The 24,290-nt window shown below is 43.3% G+C and overlaps 1 protein-coding gene across 8 annotated transcripts; it reads left to right on the top strand.

Annotated features, from left to right (window-relative positions):
- The first annotated feature begins 5,197 nt into the window (after positions 1–5,197).
- Positions 5,198–22,550, top strand: ZNF821 (zinc finger protein 821). 8 transcript variants are annotated; one of them, XM_019935561.3, is made up of 9 exons: positions 5,198–5,333; positions 5,984–6,046; positions 7,458–7,545; positions 8,851–8,965; positions 15,942–16,067; positions 18,574–18,719; positions 19,410–19,514; positions 20,673–20,839; positions 21,601–22,550. In XM_019935561.3, the coding sequence occupies exons 4-9, from the start codon at positions 8,926–8,928 to the stop codon at positions 22,253–22,255; spliced, it is 1,239 nt and encodes a 412-aa protein (XP_019791120.1). In that variant the 5' UTR covers positions 5,198–5,333; positions 5,984–6,046; positions 7,458–7,545; positions 8,851–8,925; the 3' UTR covers positions 22,256–22,550. The 8 variants fall into 8 exon arrangements, with proteins under 8 accessions (XP_019791120.1, XP_019791119.1, XP_073652941.1 ...); XM_019935560.3 differs by having other exon boundaries at positions 7,428–7,545; XM_073796840.1 differs by lacking the exon at positions 7,458–7,545 and having other exon boundaries at positions 5,984–6,004.
- The last annotated feature ends 1,740 nt before the right edge of the window (positions 22,551–24,290 follow it).

Genomic DNA, 24,290 nt, shown 5'->3' with positions numbered 1-24,290 from the left:
GAGCAAGTTACTTAATCTCTCTGTGCTTCAGTTTCTTCATTTGTAATATGGGAATAATATCACCTACCCTAATAAAGTTGTTAGGACAATTAAATGTGTTAATTATGAAAAACTCTTAGAACAGTGTCTGACAATGTTTAATGCTATCAAAATCCTTCCAGTGATATTATCTGCATGTATAACTATATGTATAAATATGTCTTTTTTTTACACATATAGTAGCATACTATACATACTACAGTTGTCTCTCAGTATCAGCAAGGGATTGGTTCCAGAATCCCCCAAGGATACCAAAATCTCAAGTCCCTTGCATAAAATGCTGTAGTTTTTGCGTATAACCTATGCACATTCTCCAGTATACTTCAGATCATCCCAATACAACGTAAATGCTATGTAAATAGCTGCCAGTGAGCAGAAAATTCAATTTTTGCTTTTTGGAACTTTCTGGAATTTTCCTTCCCACTGGTTTCAATCCGAGGTTGATTGAATGCATGGATGTAGAACTGTCCAATATGGAAGGCTGACTGTATACCGTAACTTGTCTAGTACTATAACTTGCTTTAAGATACATATCTCGGAGACTTTCATATCAGTAGTTATCAATAATTCTCATTCTTTTAAAGAGCTGCATAATATTCCACTGTATATGTGTACCATTGTTTTAAAGTACTGCTCTATTGATGGCATTTAGGTTATTTCCACTATTTTGCCTATATAAACAATGCTGCAATGACTAGATATTTGCCTATATGGATTGTACGAATTGGGTATAAATTCCTAGAAGCAGAAGAACTGGTGACAGGGTAGGTATATCTTTAATGCTGATAGATATTGCCAAATCACCCTACAACAAGGAAGTATTGTTTTACACCACCACCACCAATGTATGAGAGTTTCTATTTCCCCATGCCCTCAGTAACACAGTGTGTTTAGATAACTTTTGGAATCCTTGACATTATTGCACCCTCGAACAAACCATGAAAGTAAAGACGAGTGAAAAGTGTCATTGAGTCCATGTCTTGCTAAAAATGACATGATTCATTTAGAAAAATTGCTTCCAACTCAGTAGTTTCTTGGATTCAGCAATCATCACCTGTGTCCTGTCCCATCTAGTTATTTAGATCCGATAACATATCAATGTGAACTGTACCACAACCAACCAATTATTCAAAACAGTATCTCTATCCCTGGCTGAATAGACCAGTTTCAATCAAAGCTAAACATAATCCAAAGAAACAAACTGGCTCACACTGTTTCACTTGAAAATCCTGTTTTGCTCTTAGGATAAAAATTAACACAAAACATTCTTTGGTTAACTAACCAGTAACTCTTTTTTATGTACACAATTATAACTAGTGGCTGTAACTAAAACCTGATATAATACTTAAACCCAATAATATAAGAGTCTTACAAGCCTATAGGACAAAATTAGTCAGGCCTGTTTTTGTACAGCCCTTCCAGATAAGAATGTTTTTTTTTACATTGTTAACAGGTTGTAAAGAAACAAAACCAAAAAAGGGAAGAACATGTGACAGAACCCTTATATTGCCCACAAAGCCTATTTGTAAAGGGCCAAATATTTGCTATTGGACCCTTTACAGAAAAAGTTTCGGACTCCTGCAATAGAAGAAAGTATTACACATTGTGTGAGACAGAAGGGAAAGATGATGGGCATTGAGTAATTTGCCTTTTTTTTTTTTTTAAGTACTAACATTTAGAAAGGGGAAAGTCTCAGAAAGCTTTTAGTCTAGAAATTATAGAATGAAATAGAAACTTCTCTGGATATCTTCCTAAGGCCTAGAAAAAAATCAAGAGCATTTTTTAGAGCACCTATGAAATGATTCCTCAGAGAACTTATTAACATCAATAATTAGGGCTATATACAAATATTAAACATCTCCATGGCATTTTGCAATTTACAGGGCACCTACAAGCACATGACCTCAGTCTGAGGCTCACAACATTCCTGTGAAGCAGCTGTAGGTCAGAAATGTCTATTAGTTTACAGGAAGAAAGTGAAGCTTAGAGCTGTAAAGTGAGCAATCCAAGATCAACAGCAATAAATGCCAAGATCAGATCTTGAACCCAGATCTTGAGACTTGACATGATATAATTTTCATATGTCCATATTTCCATAATAATTTGCATCCTGTTTTACCTTCAATGTGTGTATATTGAATTTATCAACAAATAAAAAGAAAAATGCATTAAATCACAGTTATGAACTGTGATTTGATCTGATATGGGTTCACATATCAGATCAAAAGAGAGTTCTCAAATCAGATTTTTTTCATGACATTTATCATGATTGCAATCATCCTAGAAAACGTAATTTTTCCTTAAATGAATTCAAAGAAATGAAAACTTATAACTCTAGATTCTAAATATAAGCTCAAAAGTTTATGGGCTTCCCTGGTGGCGCAGTGGTTGAGAGTCCGCCTGCCGATGCAGGGGACACGGATTCGTGCCCCGGTCCGGGAAGATCCCACATGCCTCGGAGCGGCTAGGCCCATGAGCCATGGCCGCTGAGCCTGCGCGTCCGGAGCACTCCGCAACGGGAGAGGCCACAACCGTGAGAGGCCCACGTACTGCAAAAAACCCCAAAAAAACAAAAAAGGGTGAATTTCATGGTAAGTGAATTATATCATAATAAATTTTTAAGCGGAGCTCTTTAAATTACCCTACCAATACTGTTGTAATGTAAAGCCCTAACAAGGTCTTGGTAGGAGCCAATAAATATAAACCAGAGGATATTTCAAGGGAAAGTTAAGATACTTAAAATGGCAAAATAATTGCATAAATCCATGAGTAGACCGGAAAAGTAGAAATAAAAAATGAAGCTGAAAAAATTCCATGATTAAAGAAAAAGTCTTGTAGCTCCAGAACAAGTTTAGGTGAGAGCAAAAGTAAACTAATTCCTTATTTAATAATTTTTGCCTTATTTGACTATAACCCTGAATCACAACACCTCAGAGGCATTTCTAGGACACATGAAGGTTTTAAGAATAGCATTATTATGATCCCATTTTATTTGCAGCTCAAGGAGATGAAACAAGACGCCCAGTATTACACATTATTATTTGATGAAGCCAAGAAATTTCACTGGAGGCTCTCTCCTAATACTTTACCTGCTAGCTATTGTCATGTTGAAAATGTCAACTACATCAACTTTAAAGTGACATAATAAAGCCATCTTTGTATCCCTCAGTCTAAACTCATCAAGAATTACTGTTAAGTACAAAAGCCAGTGCTTATTCCAGCTTGCATTCTTACACTGACTAAAAACCTTCTGATTGGTTGAGAATATTCCATTTTCTGGCCACCTACCCAAGAATTAAAATTTTAAATGAAATTTAAAAGTTTCCTTAACTGAAGTTAAACAATAATAATTCCTACCTTGGGCTTCCCTGGTGGTGCAGTGGTTGAGAATCCACCTGCCAATGCAGGGGACACGGGTTAGAGACCTGGTCCGAGAGGATCCCACATGCCACGGAGTGGCTAGGCCAGTGCGCCACAACTACTGGGCCTGCACTCTAGAGCCCGCGAGCCACAACTACTGAAGCCCGTGCGCCTAGAGCCCGTGCTTGACAACAAGAGAAGCCACAGCAGTGAGAAGCCTGCACACTGCAACAAAGAGTAGCCCGCGCTCGCCGCAACTAGAGAAAGCCCGTGCACAGCAATGAAGACCCAACGCAGCCAAAAGTAAATAAATTAAATAAATTTATTAAAAAAAGAATAATTCCTACCTCATATCCCAGCCACAAAGAATGAATGAATGAATGAATGAGCCATTTACCACAGAATTGTGAAGGACCAAGATCCTCTCACATTAAACACAAGATGCAGACAATGATATCATCTCGTTAGAGATTTCTGGAAAGGACATTTTGCAAGAGCGCTTTATGCAAATACCAAGACTTGTTGCTTTATAAGCAATGATCAGCATCCTCATTAGCTCCACCGTTGTGGGGCCAGTGATCATAAGGGATGTTTACATAACTCTTTCATATATTCATTTTACTTAATCAGCACAACAACCCTATGAGAGTAGAGACCAGGAATTATTATATTATTAACCATTTTACATTTTTAGGAAGCAGGGATTCAGAATAGGGAAGTGACTTGCCCAAAGTAACCAGGCTGGTCAGCTGCAGACTCAAAGCTGGATCTTCTAATGTCAGATTCCATCTTTCCACCGCATGCCCTACTTCTCCAAGTGAGCTATGTCAAAGGCAGGCTTAGGCATTCTACAAGACGAGAGAATTAGAGGAAAGGAAGGAAAGCGGTGAGGAAATAGAAAGGGACAATGAGAGGGGAAGGAGGTGTTTTATTAGGAAGTGAGTCTAACCACTTTCAATTGCCCCAAATGCCCCTTAAGTGGCAACAGTGCCACAAGTTACCCTTCTCTAAATTAATTCTATGCCCCAGGGTCTACAGCTACTGTTGTTTTATTAGTTGAGAATCATGTTGGAGACTTACATGTCTAAAACGAAGCTAAAGATTTTTCTCCTCTGAGGTTCTGACAGCCGAACTTAGCCCCTCCCACAAAGGTCCGTGGCCCCTAGATCTCGGTCACATTAAACGCCGTGGGGACCAAAGAAACCGTGAGATGTGGGGAAATGAAGGGAAGAGGGTTTGGGTTGGGGGAAGGGGAAGAGGTTGGGCTAAGGAGAGGGGGAGCCTGCGGTGGAGCTGTGGTTGGGGGATGTGGGCTTTTGTGGCTGAACTCGAAGGTGGGGTAGGAAACCAGGATCAGAGCTGACAGTCAGGGTAGAGTTTAAAGGTTCAGGAGAGCATAGGGGAGCTGAGGAGTTGACAGGACCAGAAAAAGACCTAGGAGGGTGCGAGGCTCGGTGGTCTCCATGGCGCGAGAAACAAGGCGAGGCCCCTCTCGAATGTCTGTGATTGGATGCTCCCTTAAGTCCTGCCTCCCCGGACCCCTCTCCCCTTAAGCCCCGCCTATGCCTCCGGGCGCGCGCCTGGGGAGCGGGGAGGGGGACGAAGCTTGCGAAGGGGGGAGGAGGGGATAGGAGAGACTCGTGCACGCGCCCCACTCGCTGCGGGTGCGCGAGCAGCGCGCTCCCGCCGCCCGCGTCGCCATCTTTTCCCCCTCCGTCTGTCTGTCTGCTTTTGGCTTTGTCCGTCTGCAGCGCCGCCCCTCGGCTCCCCGCCACCAGCTCGGCCCGGAGCTGCCCTCTGCCAGCCGGGGCCCAGTCCAGGAGAGCCCCGGCCCGGCCGGCCCGAGCTGCGGCCCAGGGCCCATTGTCCGGGGGTCCGTCTGTCCGGAGGCGGGGCCCAGGGACCCGGAGCGCCGCGGAGCGCCAAGGCGCCGGGTAAAAAGACCCCCGACTCTTTCCCTCCGGGACCAGGCTGAGGATGCAGGGGCTCCTCGCCCCCTCCCTTGGTCGCCGGCTGTCGGTCCTTTTGTCAGTCTGTGTCTGGGGAGGGGAACAGGGGCTCGCTCTGGCCTGGGGGGCGGGGGCCGCCTTGGCTCTGACCCTCCCCCTGCCCCGGGTTCCCGCGACGAGGCCGGACCGGGCTGGCTCCCCACAGCGGCTGTTCCACTTTCCGTCCCTCTGGAGGTCTCGGGCGCGGGAGGGGCGTCCGCATCGCCGCCCTCCCCGCGTGGGCCCAGGTCGGGCTCAGCCGGGCAGCGCCGGGACGGCCCGGGCGTCTGACAGGCTGGGCTGGAGCTGGGGGAAGGGGAGGATGGGCGTGGGGGCGCCGACCCGGGTGTCAGTCCCGAGTCGCCTTCTCGCAGAAGGGCTTCTAAATTTAGATTTCTGAGAAGACTGTATTGTCTGAGGGTTTGTCTGAGCCGCCTCGGAAGACCTCTGGCTCTTGTCTGATAATTCCCGGGAATCTACCTGTGCTCATGCTTCAGGAAGCCAGAGGGACCGTCTCGGCTGGTTATACACCCGGGAACAGGGTGAACTGTGAGGCGGCTACGTGACCAGCTTTCTTGTCCTCTCCTTTTTGGCAGATACAGATACCGGGGATTCAGGCGAGTTTACTTTGCTCCGTGGGAACTGCACCAGAGCTGGAGGTGGGAGTGCACCCTCTTTTCTTAAAGCTTGGATTTCACCCGTATTTTCTTGCTAAAGTCTGTGGTGTGTCCTGGAAGCTGCAACCTAACACCTGTGGGAGAGCAGGGACAGTGTTAAGGGGAGACGTTGGCCCCGGTCCCAAGTATTCTTAACCACATTCTAAAGATGGACAAAACTGGGCTTCTCTGGTGGCGCAGTGGTTGAGAGTCCGCCTGCCGATGCAGGGGATACGGGTTCGTGCCCCGGTCCGGGAAGATCCCACATGCCGCGGAGCGGCTAGGCACGTGAGCCATGGCCGCTGAGCCTGCGCGTCCGGAGCCTGTGCTCCGCAACGGGAGAGGCCACAACAGTGAGAGGCCCACGTACCGAAAAAAAACAAAAGATGGACAAAACTGCCTCCCTTTTTAAATAGAATCCCTTGTAGACCTGAATCTCACCGGTTACCTTTCTTCCCATCCTGTTTTTCTTCCAGATGGTGATGTTCGGGCTATCCATTTACATTTTTGTATCGGTTTCAGATTCAGGCTTGGGAACTGAGGCAGTGTTGAAAGTAAAACTGAGTTAGTGAACTTTACGGCAATGTGTCTATGGATTTTATTAGCTTTTACTGCTATAAAACAATTGTTTAACCTCTGAGATCTTGTTGTGCAGTCAAGAATGTTATCTGCTAGTGCTAGTTTTTTATTGTTAATTAATTACATAATTAATTAACTTACTTATTTTCAAGAGTCCACGACCCCACAGGCTTTCTTTTTTTGAGGGAGGAAGAGTATTTGCTTATGTTTTCCCCTTAATCCCTCAGGTGTGAAGTCCCATTGGGTACCATCTGGTTGGTTCCCCATTTGGCCACTAGGAGGATTGTGAGATGCAGTGGACACTAGTGCTTTAAATATGCCAGATGTTGATTTCTGTTTCTGACTTGTAGCTTTAGTATTGAGCTGTTGCCTCACCAAGATGATCTGAACAGAGCCTGTGTCATATTATTTGGCCTTCATTCAGAAGGATCTTTATTACCTTTATCTCACAGTTTCAATTTCTGATCTTAATAGGAAGAAAATTTAAAGATTAGTTAAGGTTTCATTTTCTTCCTTATACAATAGAGAGCTATAGCTCTGCAAATTTTGGAAAAATAAATGATAGGCAACCTGCATTTCATTCAACTTTCCACTTTGTGATTCCACAGACTTATAGGAAAAGATCCAAAGTGTAATATTCATTCACTGCTTCAATTTGTAAAATAACTACTTGATTAGAAAGAAATGATCTACACAAACAAAACTTAGAGAACACGTGTCATTAACATTAGCACTCAACATACTACCTTAAAATTGATTTTTACTGTATACATTTGGAGTTTGTTGTTTTTTTTTTTAATTAAAGGTCTGAAAAAGAACTGTGTTTGATATGCAGATATGATAGAAGACTGCCTGAAAGCTGCTTCCTTTGCCACTTCCTGTGGAGGCCTGTCTTTGCCATTTGCGGTTTCTTTCTTCTTTTGGTAAGGGGAGGCAGGATCTGATTACAGGTCTGAGGTCCTTTCTAGCTACATAGAGGAGTTAGTTGGCATAACAGGAGGTGAGTCTTCACTAACTGGAGTGCAAAGTGTAGATGGTAGTAAGTAGCCTCTCATAATGCCTCTTAAGGCAATAAACTACAATTTTATATTTGCTTATTAGTGTGAGTACAATTTGAGAAGGCAGGAACTGAAAGAAAAGTTAGAGGGTGACCAGATCCACGTTCTCATCTTTGGTAGGAAAGAGAATATCTCCTTTTAATCTATGTCTGTTTATTCACTCTGTCTTTCAAAGAAAATTCACAGCTTCCACTACTAATCCATTTCGGACTCTCTAACAACACTTAATGCTGGGAAAGCCTTTCTTATAACTAACCAGGAACCTCTAGGCTTAAGTATCTGTTCTCTCCTATTTCAGGGAAGCAGGTGCATGTCTCTGCAGCACTTCTCATTTGGGGACCTTTTCTCTTTGTTCTTCCCACTCTTTGCTACAAGAGGCTGGATTGAGAAGAGGCACTAAAGTTATTAACTTTGACCACCACTCGGGAGCATGTGAGCAGGGTCAGGTTGATGTTCCACATTGAGGTATTGAATTAGTACCCAACAACGTGTATGGCACCTGGCTCTTCTGGTAAAAGCCCATCTTCAACAGGAAGTCTGATTTGCTTTAGTGCCCTGTCATCCACAGTGCCTAGCACTGTGCCTGCATCCCTAGGTAGAGGCTCTATTTCCCATGTTTCATTTACAGATGCCCAGAAGTTTTGAGATATTTCTTGTCTCACAGGGATGTGGTGCCTTCGTCACCTCTAGGAGAGATAACTTCTTGAAAAAAACATCTGGAGGTTCTCATTGGTGCAGATTGCAGGGCTTGACTTCCAGAGGGCATGTGACATATGAGCTGCCACCCTGTTTAGCTTCCTTTGCTTCCTTTTACAATTCATGAGGGTTATCCCTTTGAGCCTATGGTGCTTCTAACGCTGGTTGCCTGAGTTTTTTTGCTTCCTTTTCTACCCTCTGAGCTTGATCATGAACACTTAACAGTATTATGGATTCCAGAGTTGGATTTAGAGTGGAATTCTCTAAATCCTTTGGAATTCTCTCTGAAACTTCTTGGGACCTTAAAGTGTGCTAGAGATTTATTCATTTGTTTCTTTCTTTAAGAAGTTCAATGATTTATAACTGGTGAGTTTTATATATACTCAAAAACTATTTTAAAAAGTCTCTCATCTTTTAATTGTGTATAATTTATGAGCAAAATGACATGTGCTAACATTATCCTTTTTTTTGTAGGTCAGCACCTTGCAAGGAGGTAGTAACATCCAGTTGTGAAACTGGGAAAAGCCAGAGCTCTTGGATCAGGGAAACATGTCCCGTCGGAAACAGACAAATCCAAATAAAGTTCACTGTGAGTACTGGGCTTTTTATTCTGGAACCTGAGAACCCTGAGGGTTGGAAAGGAAGTGTAATCTGAATTTAGGTGATCGACTCACACTAATTTGTGAAGAAAAAAGGGTTAAAGGTGTCAAACATGATGGATTTAAAGTGTTTCTATGCTGGAGGAGGTCTTAGAAACCTGTCTTAGGAATAGGTGCTCTTGATTCATCCTTAGTATTCACATTAACAAACATTTATAGGATTCCTACTCTGTGCAAAGCCTTGTGCTAGATGCCAAGGCCGTAAAACAATATAAAGATATATAAGACTATAACGTAGCCACAGATATATAGATAGATAGATGGGCATATAGCAAGATAATATATGCTAAGTGCCAAATAGGGATGCTGCAGACTGTGTGTACTACAGAAATTAAGAGGAGGGAGAGGAACTTCCCTTGCGGTCCAGTGGGTAAGACTGTACTTCCACTGCAGGGGCCAAGGATTCGAGCCATGGGTTTGATCCATAGTCGGGGAACTAAAATCCCACATGCCCTGAGGCCAAAAAAAAAAAAAAGAGGAGGGAGAGAGCTCCATGGACTGAGATAGCCAGGGAATGCTTGATGGAAGAGGCCTTAGACTATGAACTTGAACTGGACCTTGGAAGGTAGAAAGTGGATTCTTTAAAAAAAGAGGAAAGGAGAGGTAAAATCAGGTAGGGGAAAGCAAAGAAACAAAGAGGGAATGCACGTGGTATGCTCAGGGGACAAGGAGACTTTGTATGAAGCAGAAGTTGCATTTGTCCAGAAGCCATAGAACATGACGTTGGAGACATTTAACTCTGCATTGTAGAGGCCCGAAGGGCAGGCCAAGTTCACACTTCATCCTGACTGTAAGGAGCTACTGAAGGTTTTTAAGCAGGGAGAATGGAGTGACATTCAGAATACAGTGTTTTGGGACTACAAAACAGTGTGTGGGCTGGATCACATGAAGAAGAGACTGGTAACAAGAACCAGCTATGCACTATTGCCTTGCATTATTTCTCAGCAGGTTCATATATACGTTTTATTTTAGTAATTTGATTGTAAATTTCTGGAGGGCAGACACTATGTCCCATATATAATTCCTGCTATCCCTCTCTACTTCTAGCACTGCTCATAGTGGGTTTTCAAAAGTGCCTTATTAAATTAACACTAATATATCTATGTAGATTTGAGACAATTAACCAGTTTCCTATGATCTGGGGAGATAAGCATCCTCATTCAAATGTAAAAAAGAGACAAATAGCTCCGTGTTTTTATGGAGGACTGACTACAGCAACATTTGAAGGGAATTCAGTGGTATAACATATGAAAGTTTTTTGGTTTTTTTAAGGAAAAAAACCTACATTTGAGAGGATAGATCAGTCATGGAGTTAATATAAGAGGACTAAAATTTATTAAAAACATACCATATGCCAGACAGTATGTACCTTATTTTATTTTATTGGGTAATTTCAAAAGTAGGAGAGAAAACAGTAGGTTCAGAGGAATTAAGAGGACTTCAGCATTTTATAGATTAAATGAGATTAGGGTAGCAAACTTTCATATACAATTAATTCTTCAAGTCCTAGAAAAGTTTTATAAGACAGCTCAAGTTGGATACTTCTAGGAGTGTATTCTAGAGTAGGTGGATATGGAAGGCTGCCTAATATAAAGGTGAGTGGTTCAGGAAGGATTTAGAAACTGCTGCTAAAACAGTGAAATTTAGTGGGCCTGAATGTGACGATTTTCAAGAGAGATAAAATGAAGTATCTCTACCATAGGTAATACAACACAGAGGTTCAGAAGGATTGTCTTCTCCTCTCTGGTTGAAGGTGGATATTGAGAAGAGACACAGATGTGACCCCAAGAAGGCAGGGCAGGAAAGGAACTCTTAGTAGAGTGATGGGTTCACAAATAAGGCAATCACTGGAGTTGGGCATTTACCTCTAAAAGCCACCTGTCCAAAGAGACTGAGAAAAGTAGCTGGTGGGGATGATAGTATGATCAGGTAGGTACAGGGAAGCCAGTAAATGCTTGTGTGGCCAGTGCCTGCGCCCACATAGCATAAGTCGATAGCTGCATCTCCTCCTACCGTAATCAGTCAAAGCCAAGATGAGCTGGTACTGGAGTTGGAAAACAGATGGACAAACAGACCACAGAGAAGGAGGGAATATCATATCCGCAGCTGCAGAAATGCAGTTTCTAGAGTTGAGCTAGTGATGCTTGTAGTATTGTGGTGGAGCGGGTGGGACTTTGCAGTGGTGACCATTAAGAGGGCTGTGAACAGAAATGTTCGGTGCAACTAAAAAGCAGACCCGCAGGGAGGGGCTATTTTCAGTGATGCATTTGGGCAGGGAAATGTGAAGGCATCTCACATCATGGACTAAGAAAGAAGAAAGACACTGAGATTTGCTGGTCTCTGAGGACCTTCTACTTATTTACTATTTGGGGACTGAAGCTGGTCCTACATTTTTTGAAAGGTCATCTTCTCATTGCCCACAATAATGCCAAGTAGAAATAGGTAATTTCAGTCTTCTGACCACGTGCGTCTCCTAACCCCTTGCAGTGAAATAGAACCAATCAAATGTATTGAATTTAATGCTGCTCATCTATTTAAAGTAAACAGAATGAACTCAAGGTCTGGGAGGCAGGAAGGTCTGCAGAAGCTTTGCTTAAATGTCAAAGCCAATGGCATTTGAGCAGAGTAATGGCTGAGCTCCATTAGATCTGCCTTCTGGGAACAAGAGGATTGTGTAGCAGGCAGCTCCTAAAAGAATATATTAAGAAGCCCTCCTAAAAGAATATATTAAGAATCCCATTGCTGTAGCCTGGCAGCATCTGTCAGATCCACTTTAGAAGTCAATGGGCAGGCTGCTCTGGCATATACTTGGCTTTCCTCAGGATTATCTCTGTATCTAAATTACCGTCATGATCTCTCCTTTACCCAGAAACGTCCAGGCAGACTCTTGTGTTTTGCCCAGTTCCTTAATAGACTTGATGCAGAGCTTTTGGAATAAAAGTCCAGAATTGTTAGTCACAGAGGAACTGCATATGGGTTGAAATCTCTGTAGACCTCTTCCCTCCCTCCTTCCTCATCTCACCCCCTTCTGAATACAGATTTCTGTAACTGTTTCTAGAGAGGTTGAAAATACAATCCTTTGCACACTCTCATTTGGTGCTTTTGTACCAAGCAAACCACTAAGTAAAGGAAAACTTCCGTTTCTTAAGAGACTTTTGTTTTCAGATTATATATGAGACTAAAAACTTTCAACTTCAATTAAAGTTTTCAGCTTTTACAGAGAAGTAGGAAAAAGAAGCCTTTAAAGTCCCTTCTCTTCTAAAAAGTGCAGTTTGTTTTGTCTTCATTCATTGTTAGCATCCTTGTGAGGTAAATGGTTCTGTTCCCAATATGTGATAGCACCTCGGATTATGGAGACTGTCAGCTAGAAAAGGAATCCTAAGTGCCTCACTCCCAGTTCTAGCTCATTTTATTCTGAATTAGGCATCTGCTCTCTTAGAATATGTCTCAGCTGCTTTACTTAATTTAAGTCAGCCAGACATTGCATTTATTTAACTGCACCAAAGACTCAAGAAAGAGAATTGTAAAATCTTTGTCTTCCAGTAACTTTCATCTCAGGCTTCTCATCTGTTCTACAGGCTTGTTTGCATGGCTTTGTTCTTATCTGGTCTAAAAAACCTTAGCCAAATCAGACCAACAGTATCTTGATTTCATACCACAAAAAGGAGAGGTAGTACCTTGCTTTTTACTGTTGAACTTAGATGACTTTTTCTCCACTATTAATAGACAAGTAAATACCATGTTAAAGAAGATGGTTGCCCTACATTAATATCTAGAAGACAGAGGATTTTTTTTAACCTACTCCAACAGTCTCAAGATAGAAGGAAATAATACTGCTACATTGTAAAAGCAGGCAACTGTATAACACTTCTTAATCACTAGTATCTCTATGGATCACATTATACTTGAGTTAATATGACATACTTTTAGCAATTATCACTACCTTCTTATGAAAGGATAATTCTGGACAGTCAGATTTAGGGATTAGGTGAATAGTGACTACTGGGAGATCATTCACATATCTTTTTCTGTGAGGTCTGCCAGAATCCCTCTTTATGGTTTTTATATATTTTGCTTTATGTTGGTATTTAAATAAGAATAGCCCTAAGGAGTAAAGTTTACCTTAGCCTTTTTCCCAAGTCAGGAATGGAATAAAATAGAAGAGCATAGCTTTTCTTTCCAAACTGCCAAAAAAGGAATAGCCCAACTATCCTAGGTGAGAATGCTCCCAAAAGTCCTAGATAGGGCAGCTGTATTGAAAAGACTCTTCTCTGTTCTGTGAAGGCTGAAATGTTTAGACAGCTTCAATAGGAATAAATTTTTAGCTCAAGTTTGATGGAGACTAGACTGAATTACTAGCTGATCTTGAAAATTACATATCTTTATAGATGTCCTTCTAATTCAGTGGTGATTCCCCATTAAGAAAGGGGGGGGGGGACTTCCCTGGTGGCACAGTGGTTAAGAATCCACCTGCCAGTGCAGGGAACACGAGTTTGATCCCTGGTCTGGGAAGATCCCACCTGCCGCGGAGCAAACTAAGCCCATGCACCACAACTACTGAAACCCGAGTGCCACAACTACTGAGCCTGTGCTGTAGAACCCGCGAGCCACAACTACTGAAGTCCGTGCGCCTAGAGCCCATGCTCTGCAACAAGAGAAGCCACCACGATGAGAAGCACGCGCACTGCAACGAAGAGTAGCCCCCCCTTGCCACAACTAGAGAAAGCCCGCGCACAGCAATGAAGACCCAACACAGCCAAAAATAAAATAAATAAATTAAAAAAAAAAAAGAAAGGGGGGAAAGTGTAGATTCTTAGTATGTTATAAACCTAGCTGGTTTCTGGATAGGTTTCTTTAGAGATGTCATTGATGAGAATGGTCTGCCCTTGATGATTATATGCTGGTACATAACTTGTTCCTTAGTGTCATATCTGCCCACAGCCACCAGGTCCAAAAACATGCATTTACCCAGAAGAATTCAGTAACTATTCCAGTTAGCCATGGTCTTGTGGTTACAGAAGAACCAACGTGGAGAAATTAAATATTTTACTCCTGCAAAGAGGGAAGAGGAGGCGCTATAACACAGAATTCATATTTTGCTCTCCCTAGCGGTAATTTATATCCAGTGTGTCATCCTGAATATTACGAAAGTGGACTTAAAGCAGGTTATTTTTCGTTTACTTGAGGGCTGAGTGGCTAGAAGTACACTTGGACTCTTAGCACCTCTATTCCCATTCATAGTGTCAGTCAGAATAGCCATAATATTACTCTAACCCAGGCATGGTAACTCATCACATGGAATCAGAACCATAAAAATGATGGTTCCTTCCGTCAGTCTTGGCCTTGAGAACATTATTTTGGTATTTGAGTTGTATATATCAGTTTCTGATGGTAGGAAGGTAACACACTAGGATCAGAGCTATTCTTGTCACACAGAGACAAGCGTTTGTTTTCAGTAAAATTGCTCTAATGAACCGCTTAAAATTCTGTTTACAACTCTGCTAGAAAGCAACTGAAAAATATGGTAATTAAGGGTTGGACAGACTGGGGTCTGAATACTTTGTTCCACCATAGACCTTAGTTTTCTGCTAAGTAAAATATGGATAGTAATACCTACCACATAGAGTTTTGCAGAGAATTAAGGTGAGGTAGCCACTATAATGCACTTAACGTAGAGCCTGGAACTAGGAAGTGCCAAATAATCACTATTATTAGCATTTGGCACTTAGCATATAGTAGATGTTCAATGAATATTTGCTGAACAAATACCTAAATGAATCACATGAAGCCTACTTCACATCAGTTCTTTCACTGCCCAAGGACTAGTTGTACAGGTCAACTGACCAGTTCATTCCTCCTACATCATTGTATCAGCCTCGGAACCTGAGCCTGTTTAATTTCCTCTCTCTCTTCATTAAGAAAGCGCCTGGTCTATTGTCAGACATTTCACTAGGGCTTTTTATTATTCTCTCTTGGTGGCTGGAGAATGGGGACTGTAGTTTCCACTCTGACTGAGATAATGGAAACCTCAAGAAACCCAATTCTCTTTTCTCCTTATGCCTGGCCTCTTGGAAATAAAAGAGCACTTAAATGTTAACTCTTCAATAACCACACAGATCCCAGGCAGAGTTCCTCACAGTAAATGCATAATCAAGCATGGGTCCGGGGCTTTTGGATACTGCATACAAAGAAGAAAAAAAAAAAAGACCACACTAAACCAAGGAGACTAGATGAAATATTACCTGTTGCAAATTGGTTGGCATGTTTCAGGAAGTTTGTTCCTCAGCAGAAATGAGTTCACATATTATCTGTTTTCCTTTTAATCCATTATTTTTTATTTGCTCGTGGCTAATTCTAATAGATGTGAGAGAATAAAGGAAGAACTTCTAGAGTACGTCTTATAAGGAGAATGGATGAAAGATGGGGTCATAGATACTGTTTCAGTTGGATTATTTGAAGCACTTGTTTATAGTCAGAGGCAGACAGAATCAGGACCATATTGCTAATACACTGAGATTCAGAGATTGTGCCCAGATTTTTTGCCCCATCTTCATTCCATCACTTTGCCACTTGCCTCTGTCTCCCCAGTCCTGATGGAAGGTTATAAATAGAATTGAGATTTTGATGTTAAATTGGTAAAGTAGCAATTGATCACCTTTAAAAGGAGTCAATATTAGGAGGATTTAAGAGAAGCAAATGATGCTTTCTAGAGCATCTGGCTTGTTGCCCAAGAAGAGTAGCTGTCCCCGGAAACCACTGGAGGCAACAAGCTGACTTGGAGATGAATGACCCCACCACAGGGTACCTGCCTGTCTCCTACCTTTGAATGGTCTGACTTTCCAACCAGCTTGCCTGGGGATGTACTGCCCAGCTGGTGGCCTGACTATTTTTCCTTGTGACCACCAGGGGATCAAGTATTTGCTGGGCTAGAAGAGCAAGCCCGCCAGGCGATGATGAAAACTGATTTTCCTGGAGACCTTGGCAGTCAGCGACAAGCTATCCAACAACTAAGAGATCAGGACTCCAGTAGCAGTGAGTTCTGCACCTTCTGGTAATGACTCAGGGCAATGGGAGAAGAATTATCAGAGTGTGTGTGCTCTGGGGATTATGCATGGGGGTTGGGAGGAAGACATGAAGAAGGAGATTTGTGGATCCTCAGTGTTCCCAAAGGTGTTCTAAGGTGTATGGGCATATGTTTGTCCAGAGAGAGAACAGGTTTTTTTAACTCAAGGACTGCAGTACTTGGCATAGTGCCATACACAGATAGATTTGTGATGACTGTGATAGACAGGGGCATAGGAATAATGAGTGCTCAAGCAGCCCCTGGGCTAGGTCAAATGAAAAGAAAAAAATCCCTGTCTCTTAGGATCTGTTTATTCATAATTAATAAAATGTAAGAGTGGTATTAACGAAAGTTTTGCTTGAGGACCCAGTTTTAATGTTTTATAAGAGGACTTGCTTACCAGTGAGATTATGCAGCATGTAAAATGCTAATGTCGAGGTCTTCCCACACCAAGTCCTGAGTAGATCCCTTTGCTTAAGAGATTGAAAAGACAGTGGCTGGTAACTGGTTGAGCCTCATGGATTGTCTGTTCTGTGACTTGCTTGAACAAATACACTTTGAGATGTGTTATTTCCTAGGATGATTTCCACATCTGATCCATCTGATATTGGTTATTATTAGTGTCAATTCATATTGACATTTCTGATTTTTCTCCATGTTCGGGGTTGTAAAAGAAAGAAGAGGCAGAGAGTTCTGTACCTTCCAGGAACTACATTTTCTATTTAAACTAATACTCTAGCAATAAAAATAATAATTTAGCAAGTAATTGCTCAGGTACAGAAAAGTGAACCAAATATTTCTAGAAAATTTGTGGGAGCCACCAGTTTGAGTAATAGGTAGGAATGGCAATATCTATAGAAGTCTGATAGGTTTCCATTCTGGAAAAGTTGCATCATCCCTCTGCATGGCATACTTATTCTTTTTTTAACCTTTCTAGTAGAGAGATATATTTGGATTTTTGATGAATTACAAAAAGTGTTTGATACAGTGTTGTCTTAGACTACAAGTATTCCAAATAAGCTGGTGAGAAAATATAGTATGATTTAATCTGTGCCAACCCTTATTACTGAGATGGATTCACACTAAAGCTTTGGACCAAGGAATAAGGCATACTGTAGATCTTTCCAGGGCCCAAATCCAGTCCACCAACCAAGTGAAGTATCTAACAGAGACACATGTATCTACTAGCAGATGATTTGGTTAGATTTTCTTTTGAAGAAAGGGAATGTAACCAGTTTTGCCCAGTTCTTGGTAGATTTAGAAATTATGTAAGGGATAGTAGAGAGAAGATAAGAAGCACACTGTTAGCTAGGAAAGCTGAGTCTCACTGCTGATGCTGAGAGCCTGGTGAAACTCTATCCTGTATTTCTCTTGCTGACAGTCAGGCCCAGGAGTCCAGGATCTAGGTGGTGTTAGGATGGGACTGGAGTCTGACAGCTTCCCTAGGTTTGGCTTCCTCTTGTGATCTTCAAAGTACTAGCACTTTTTTTTCCTTTCAGAAAGAACTCCCTATGTTATTGTGTTTTTTAAAAATCATTTCTTTTCCAATGTTATAAGTAATAGAGGAAAGAAATCAGCACACACAAACCTTGCAGATCCCCTAGCCACAGGCAGACCTCTGCATGGCCACATCTTGCACCCTGAACTAAAACAAATCAATTCTTTCTTTAGCCACGAGAAATTATATTTCATCCTAAAGTAAAGAATGTCCTGTTCCCTCCACTTGATGCATTCAATAATCCATCAGATAATCCAAAGAACCAACAGAAACAATGGACTTATTTAATGTAGAATGCTGAGTTACTAGCAGGGTAAGAACGCTGTGAGTCAAATACCACGACAGAATGCCCGAGGTTGGTTGCTGTGCTAACTTTTCCACTGTACTGAGCTTTTTCCCTATAAAGTGACATTTTTACCTAATTTCCTACTGCCTCCTTTATTGATAAGAGGAAAGAAAAACTTGTTGGTGTTTCTGTAATCATGCCTTGGGGTTTGTTGGGAGAGAACAGATTAGTGGGTTTCAGAATAGAATAGTGTATGTGACACCATGGAGAAATTGTGCAGGGAGGTTATGGAGAAAAGTAAGTAATAAAATCAGTGATAAGCATTGGTAAGTCAGAAGTGGTGTGTTGGAATGAGCATGGTGTGAGGTGCATAGGAGGTGTGATTTGAAAGTGTGAGATATTTGGGAACTCTGTGTAAGAAGTTATCATTTTTATGATAATATACAGGACCTAATAACCATTTTCCAATACAGTTTTGCCTCTGATTTTCTCTTTAGTGTGTATATGGCAATATAAACAATTATAGCTGGCTTCCACTTAACGTGATTTGTACCCAAATAAGCACTGATACAAACTATATTATGGAAGATCTGAGAATGTTTTCCATTTTAGCTGCAAACTTTAGGGTGGAAAGCAACGTAAGATGTATTCATGCAAAAATCAGAAGAAGTGACCAGTTTGTGTGTTCCAGGTGACAGTGAGGGTGATGAAGAGGAGACCACACAAGATGAAGTCTCTTCCCATACATCAGAGGAAGACGGAGGGGTGGTCAAAGTGGAAAAAGAGTTAGAAAATGCAGAACAGCCTGTTGGTGGGAACAGTGTGGTAGAGCATGAGGCAAGTGACAAATGGCTCCTGAGTCCGGGAACCTCCTTACCCTTCTACTCTGCCCAAGATGCCTCTCTTCCACATGTAACACTCTTGCCTCTGAGGGTCCCCTGGGCTTCATATGAAGCCTGTCTTCCTTCCCAACATGAGTTACCCAAACCTCAGACACACAGTTCTCTTCACACCCAGCTTTCCTTTTCCACCCACATATCACTTCACTCCCACACAGCTCTTCTTCCTAAAGCTCCCCACTTCTTCCCAGCAGAACATCCGTCTTTGCAAAACTATTAGTTGACTTCCTCAGGTGTACTCTTGAATATGCTTGCAAATTTCAGTCAAAGTATTAACTGAGGTGCCATCTTTTCACTAAACTGTTTCCTAAGGATTCCTGCAAGAGGCATGGCAGTAGGGAAAGCTGATCTTCTCTACAGAGTTTACCTTAGGGGAAAAAAAAATAGATAAGCTCTCTCTGGAGTAATACTATGTCTTCATGGCAGGAAGCCTTGGAGAAAATGAAGATGGGAGCAAATTTAATTCCCTTTCCCCTATCACTTTTTCCTTTGACCCACAATGGGAACCTAATAATAACATATGATAAGAGGTTGTGTTCCTTTTAACAGGATACCCTTTTAAAAGAAGTAGGGGCAGGGAAGAGACTGGTAAACTGTGTTCATGAATTGCCTACTTGTTAAATTGCAGGTCACGGAGAATTTGAATTCCGACCCCTTACTTGGACTCTGCCAGTGTCCCCTCTGCCAGCTGGACTGTGGGAGTCGGGGGCAGCTAATTGCGCATGTGTACCAGGTATGGCGTGCGGAGCCGCATGCTCCAGAACACGGGCGCCAACAACTTGTGTAGCCTTTGCCTCCAACCCCGGAAAGAACCTTGGGTTGTTGCTTCCACCAAGACTCCACTCCAATCCTCAGAAAATTGTAGAGAATAAGTGGGATATGTTGAGTGAATATGTTCTGGGTTCCCAGGCAGACACACTGTGAAAATTAAGTATCATTTTTTTTCTAAATTACTTAAGATATATTTAAAACAGTGAAATAGAAAGTGGGCTTTGTTTTAAAGAAGAAAAAATGAGTTAACATAGGTGTTTCTGAAGTATTGGAGAAAGATAGTGTAAACCAGGGGATCAGAACTAGACAAACTTTTGTTTCCTTTTTTTTCCTGATCCAGTCGCAGAACATGTGCCTTATGCTCTGTATTGAACAGGCATGAGCACACATGGCAGCCTGAGTTTTACCATAAAAATAATTGGTTCATGAGGAGAAGCATTTCTTCAGGAGACTGATTTTAAAAGACTGAAGAAAAGGCAGTGCATTTAAATACCTTTTGGATATCAGTCTTTCCATCCAGCTTCTAGACTTGACCTTCAGTGCTCCTTTAAAACGCACTTGTGGGCTTCCCTGGTGGCGCAGTGGTTGAGAGTCCGCCTGCCGATGCAGGGGACGCGGGTTCGTGCCCCAGTCCAGGAAGATCCCACATGCCGCGGAGCGGCTGGGCCCATGAGCCATGGACGCTGAGCCTGCGTGTCCGGAGCCTGTGCTCCGCAATGGGAGAGGCCACAACAGTGAGAGGCCCGTGTACCGCACACACACACAAAAAAATGCACTTGTACCTACACAGCATGTGGCAAGCAGGCCGTGAGAAATTATCCTGAGCAAGAATTCTTCTCAGGCTGCGGAGTCCCGTTGTCCCCCAAGCCAGCCACATGTCCCAGTACGTAGTCAGAACTCAAACTAATGAAATCTGAGTGATGGTCTGGATGGCCTTGCCCTTCTGAAGGCCCTTTAACACAAGAGACTCTTACTTTTCCAGGTGCTAGATAGGGAGAATAGTTGCAAGTCCTTGTTCTAACACTAAGGAAAGGGGACGTTTCCCAGAAAGTAGTTCCTAAGTGGGTACAGATTGTCCTGGAGCTGGTGTGAGTTGACAGATTAAGGCTCTCTTTTACAGCACACTGCAGCAGTGGTGAGCGCCAAGAGCTACATGTGTCCTGTCTGTGGCCGGGCCCTTAGCTCCCCCGGGTCATTGGGTCGCCACCTCTTAATCCACTCGGAGGACCAGCGGTCTAACTGTGCTGTGTGTGGAGCCCGTTTTACTAGCCATGCCACGTTTAACAGGTTAGCCGGGCAACTGACCCTCTGTGCTGGGAACAAATTACTGGGTGTGGGTTCTGCTTTCCCAAGTCGAAGTGAAGGTTAGAGATGGGCAATGCAAAGGGAACTGACTCTTGACTCTTTGTAAATACAAGTAATGAGGCTAGTAAATATGTCCATTCCATTAGACATCCTCAAAGGGAAATGAATTCTTATTTCTTTCCTCGATCAGAATATCTTCAACTAGAAAGAGATGTGGGGAAGACCAAGACCATTCATGAGAAAGAAGTTACAGGGTGCTGAGAGGACCCTAATGTGAGGACAGAGTCTCCACTGTGTCCCAGGAAGACTGGAACTGTGTAAATTGTGTCTGAGTCCCATTTGTTAGTGTACAACGCAGGGTCGGCTGGGGGGAGGTGGAGCCAGTGGACTGGACCTCCCCTGAAGGCAGCCTCCGCCTCAAGGAGGACTGCCCTGCACAGTTCCTACAAATACCATCAGTCCAGCTTGAATGGAACTGCACATTGTAAGGGCTCATCTGATTTCTGGTGGCTTGCTGTGGTGGTTGGCTCAGCCCCTAACTCCAGGTGGGCTTTAAGACTTGGTAGACAACCTAGCCCAAAGAAGGGCAAGGGTGGAAAGGTAGAGGAGGTCTCCCAAGCACTCATACTGACCCCTAGTGGTGAACTTGGAGCAACTGGCCTGGTAGGACAGAGAAAGTCAGGGCTGGATACCTGAGCCTTGTTAGACCGTGGCATTAACCATCTAAACTTTTTGCTTTCCAGTGAGAAACTTCCTGAAGTCCTTAATATGGAATCCCTACCACCAGCCCACAGTGAGGGCCCCTCCAGTGCTGAGGGGAAGGACATTGCCTTTAGTCCTCCAGTGTACCCTGCTGGAATTCTGCTTGTGTGCAACAACTGTGCTGCCTACCGGAAACTGCTAGAAGCCCAGACCCCCAGTGTACGCAAGTGGGCCCTGCGTCGACAGAACGAGCCTTTGGAAGTCCGGCTGCAGCGGCTGGAACGAGAGCGCACAGCCAAGAAGAGCCGGCGGGACAATGAGACCCCCGAGGAGCGGGAGGTAAGGCGCATGAGGGACCGAGAAGCCAAGCGCCTGCAGCGCATGCAGGAGACAGACGAGCAGCGGGCACGCCGGCTGCAGCGAGATCGGGAGGCCATGAGGCTGAAGCGGGCCAATGAAACCCCGGAGAAGCGGCAGGCCCGGCTCATCCGGGAGCGGGAGGCCAAGCGGCTCAAGAGGAGGCTGGAGAAAATGGACATGATGTTGCGAGCTCAGTTTGGCCAGGACCCTTCTGCCATGGCAGCCTTAGCAGCCGAAATGAACTTCTTCCAGCTACCTGTGAGTGGGGTGGAGTTGGACAGCCAGCTCCTGGGCAAGATGGCCTTTGAAGAGCAGAACAGCAGCTCTCTGCACTGAACCACACCCGCCTGCCTGCCTTCCCATTCAGCCGTCCCCAGGGTCCTGTCCTTGCTGCTGGAGGCAGGCCCGAGTTTGTTGCAGGTGGACCTGTGTACCCCTTGCATATGGGAGCAGGATGATGGGGTCAGGAGGGACCCAGCTCAAGGCAGCTCTGGATGAGGGAGCAGGCACTCCAGACACCTTGACTCCCCAGCCCACTGCTGCAGGGCATGAGCATAGGACTCTGGGGCCCTAGTGTGGCCCACACCCACCCCACGGAGTTGTGAGGGCTAATAAATTAATTTTATCTTTACTGGCCCTTTCCTGCTTTTCTCTCGATTTCATTCTAGCAAATCTAGGAGAGACGTGGATGGAAGTTTTCAGGCAGGGACGTCTAGCCATTGTCTTTTTCCAAGGGAGGGTGCTCCTCAACAAAGGCTCTCCCAGCAGAGATCCCTTATCTGGCCCTTCACAAGTTAATGACATTAAGGAAGAACCCATGCTGACTTTGTGAGGGTGCATGCCCACAACACTAATGAAGATCACCTGTGGTCCCAAGAGCTATTTCAACCCAGCTTCCTTTTCCAAACTCAGAAGTAGACGCCTTTCCTCATAACTGGCATTTCTAAAGAGGATGACGTATTTAGACCAGGTACCAGCTACTTTTCCCAGTCTGCCAAACTTTTCAATATTCTACCCTAGACGGCACTCAGTTGCATTCAGGAATACATTCATAGAAATAGCTGCAATATTAAGGTTCATAGTGCCGAGGAACTCATGTTTGAGAGAAGAGGTAAAAACCCATCTTTTTATTTATTCCTCAGAGCCAAGGTAGGATAATTGAGGAAAATCCAGAATTAAGGTGCCACGAGAGCTCAGGTCAGTAGCGGTCAAGGCCAGAGCAAAATGACGACTCTGGCAGTTTGTATGGCTGCCAAACCATGGAGGAGACGAGCTGAGGTCATTTCTAAAAAGGTTCTGTGATGGTACACAACAAGCACAGAACTTTCCTTAGCCTGCACCAAAGGTTGTATACAGTTTAGATAATTACAGATCTTGAAGTCCAGAAGGAAGTGCCCTAGTTAAGTTGTAGCCAGAAAAATAACTATGCCAGGAATGTGGACCTCTTCCAATATCGTAACAAGGAAACTTGGACTCCTCTCTGACCTCCACAGGTTCAAGGCTATTTAAGAGCGTTAACTGACCCCCCCACCAAACCAGGGTTAATTCCCACCAGGCAGGCCGAAATATTTGTCTTGAAAAATACAAAAATATTAATAAGCTTATTACAAAATACTGGACATTTAAAAGAAAATATTTAATTGAGCCAAATGGCTTTTTCTCACAGAGCCCCACATGGAAGTCCTACTTGGGATGTTTCAAAATGGTTGAGCACTCATTATGTGTCAAAGATTGTTCTGAGCACTTTCGTGGATTATCTCATTTAATTTTTACAACGAACTGTGAGTTAACGCAAACTCAGGAATTAGGTGCCTGGATTTAACATTCTGTACTGCTAATTAATAGCTGTGTAACTTTGGGTACGTTACTTAAACCTCTTGGTTTCCCCACCCACAAAGTGAAAATAATAGTACTAGCAACAAATGGTTATTAATATATAATGCACCTAGGCTATTTTGTGGCATGTAGCAAGTGCTCAATAAATGTATGAGTAACTATCATGTATCTGAGTGCTTCACCTCTTACTAGTGGCAAGCTAAGTTCTGGAGCTGACTTATTCCAGAAATTTCTGGCAGTATTCCTGAGAAAAGAATTGGAGAAAAGGCCAGCAGTGAGGGCATCTACAGGTCCTTGTGACTGATTGTGCTAGAACAGTATCTGAGTCTACAGGTAGATTTCTGGGTCCCTGAAACACACACAACAGAACACACAGACCATGCTTCAGGACTAGCTCGTGCAATCTGCCCCCAGCCCACCACATGAAGATGGGCACGATTTGCTCTCTATTTCAAGCTCTGCCGCATAGGCCTTCTATCCCCCCCCATGGCCACCATCTAAGGCTGGGATACGAAGAAGGCGCAAACACCAAAAG

The sequence above is a fragment of the Tursiops truncatus genome, chromosome 19 (genome assembly GCF_011762595.2).
Source record: "Tursiops truncatus isolate mTurTru1 chromosome 19, mTurTru1.mat.Y, whole genome shotgun sequence".
Lineage (NCBI taxonomy): Eukaryota > Metazoa > Chordata > Mammalia > Artiodactyla > Delphinidae > Tursiops > Tursiops truncatus.
Note: the sequence above shows the minus strand (reverse complement) of the source record. Positions and strands in the feature narration are given on the sequence as shown.

What these genes read in the sequence shown, in the direction of transcription:
- ZNF821 (XM_073796840.1), top strand. Translation starts at nt 8,926, where the DNA reads ATGTCCCGTCGGAAACAGACAAATCCAAATAAAGTTCACT. An exon ending in TAATTGCGCATGTGTACCAG is followed by an intron (nt 19,515 to 20,672) that starts GTATGGCGTGCG and finishes TCTCTTTTACAG; the next exon opens with CACACTGCAGCAGTGGTGAG. An exon ending in AGCCATGCCACGTTTAACAG is followed by an intron (nt 20,840 to 21,600) that starts GTTAGCCGGGCA and finishes TTTGCTTTCCAG; the next exon opens with TGAGAAACTTCCTGAAGTCC.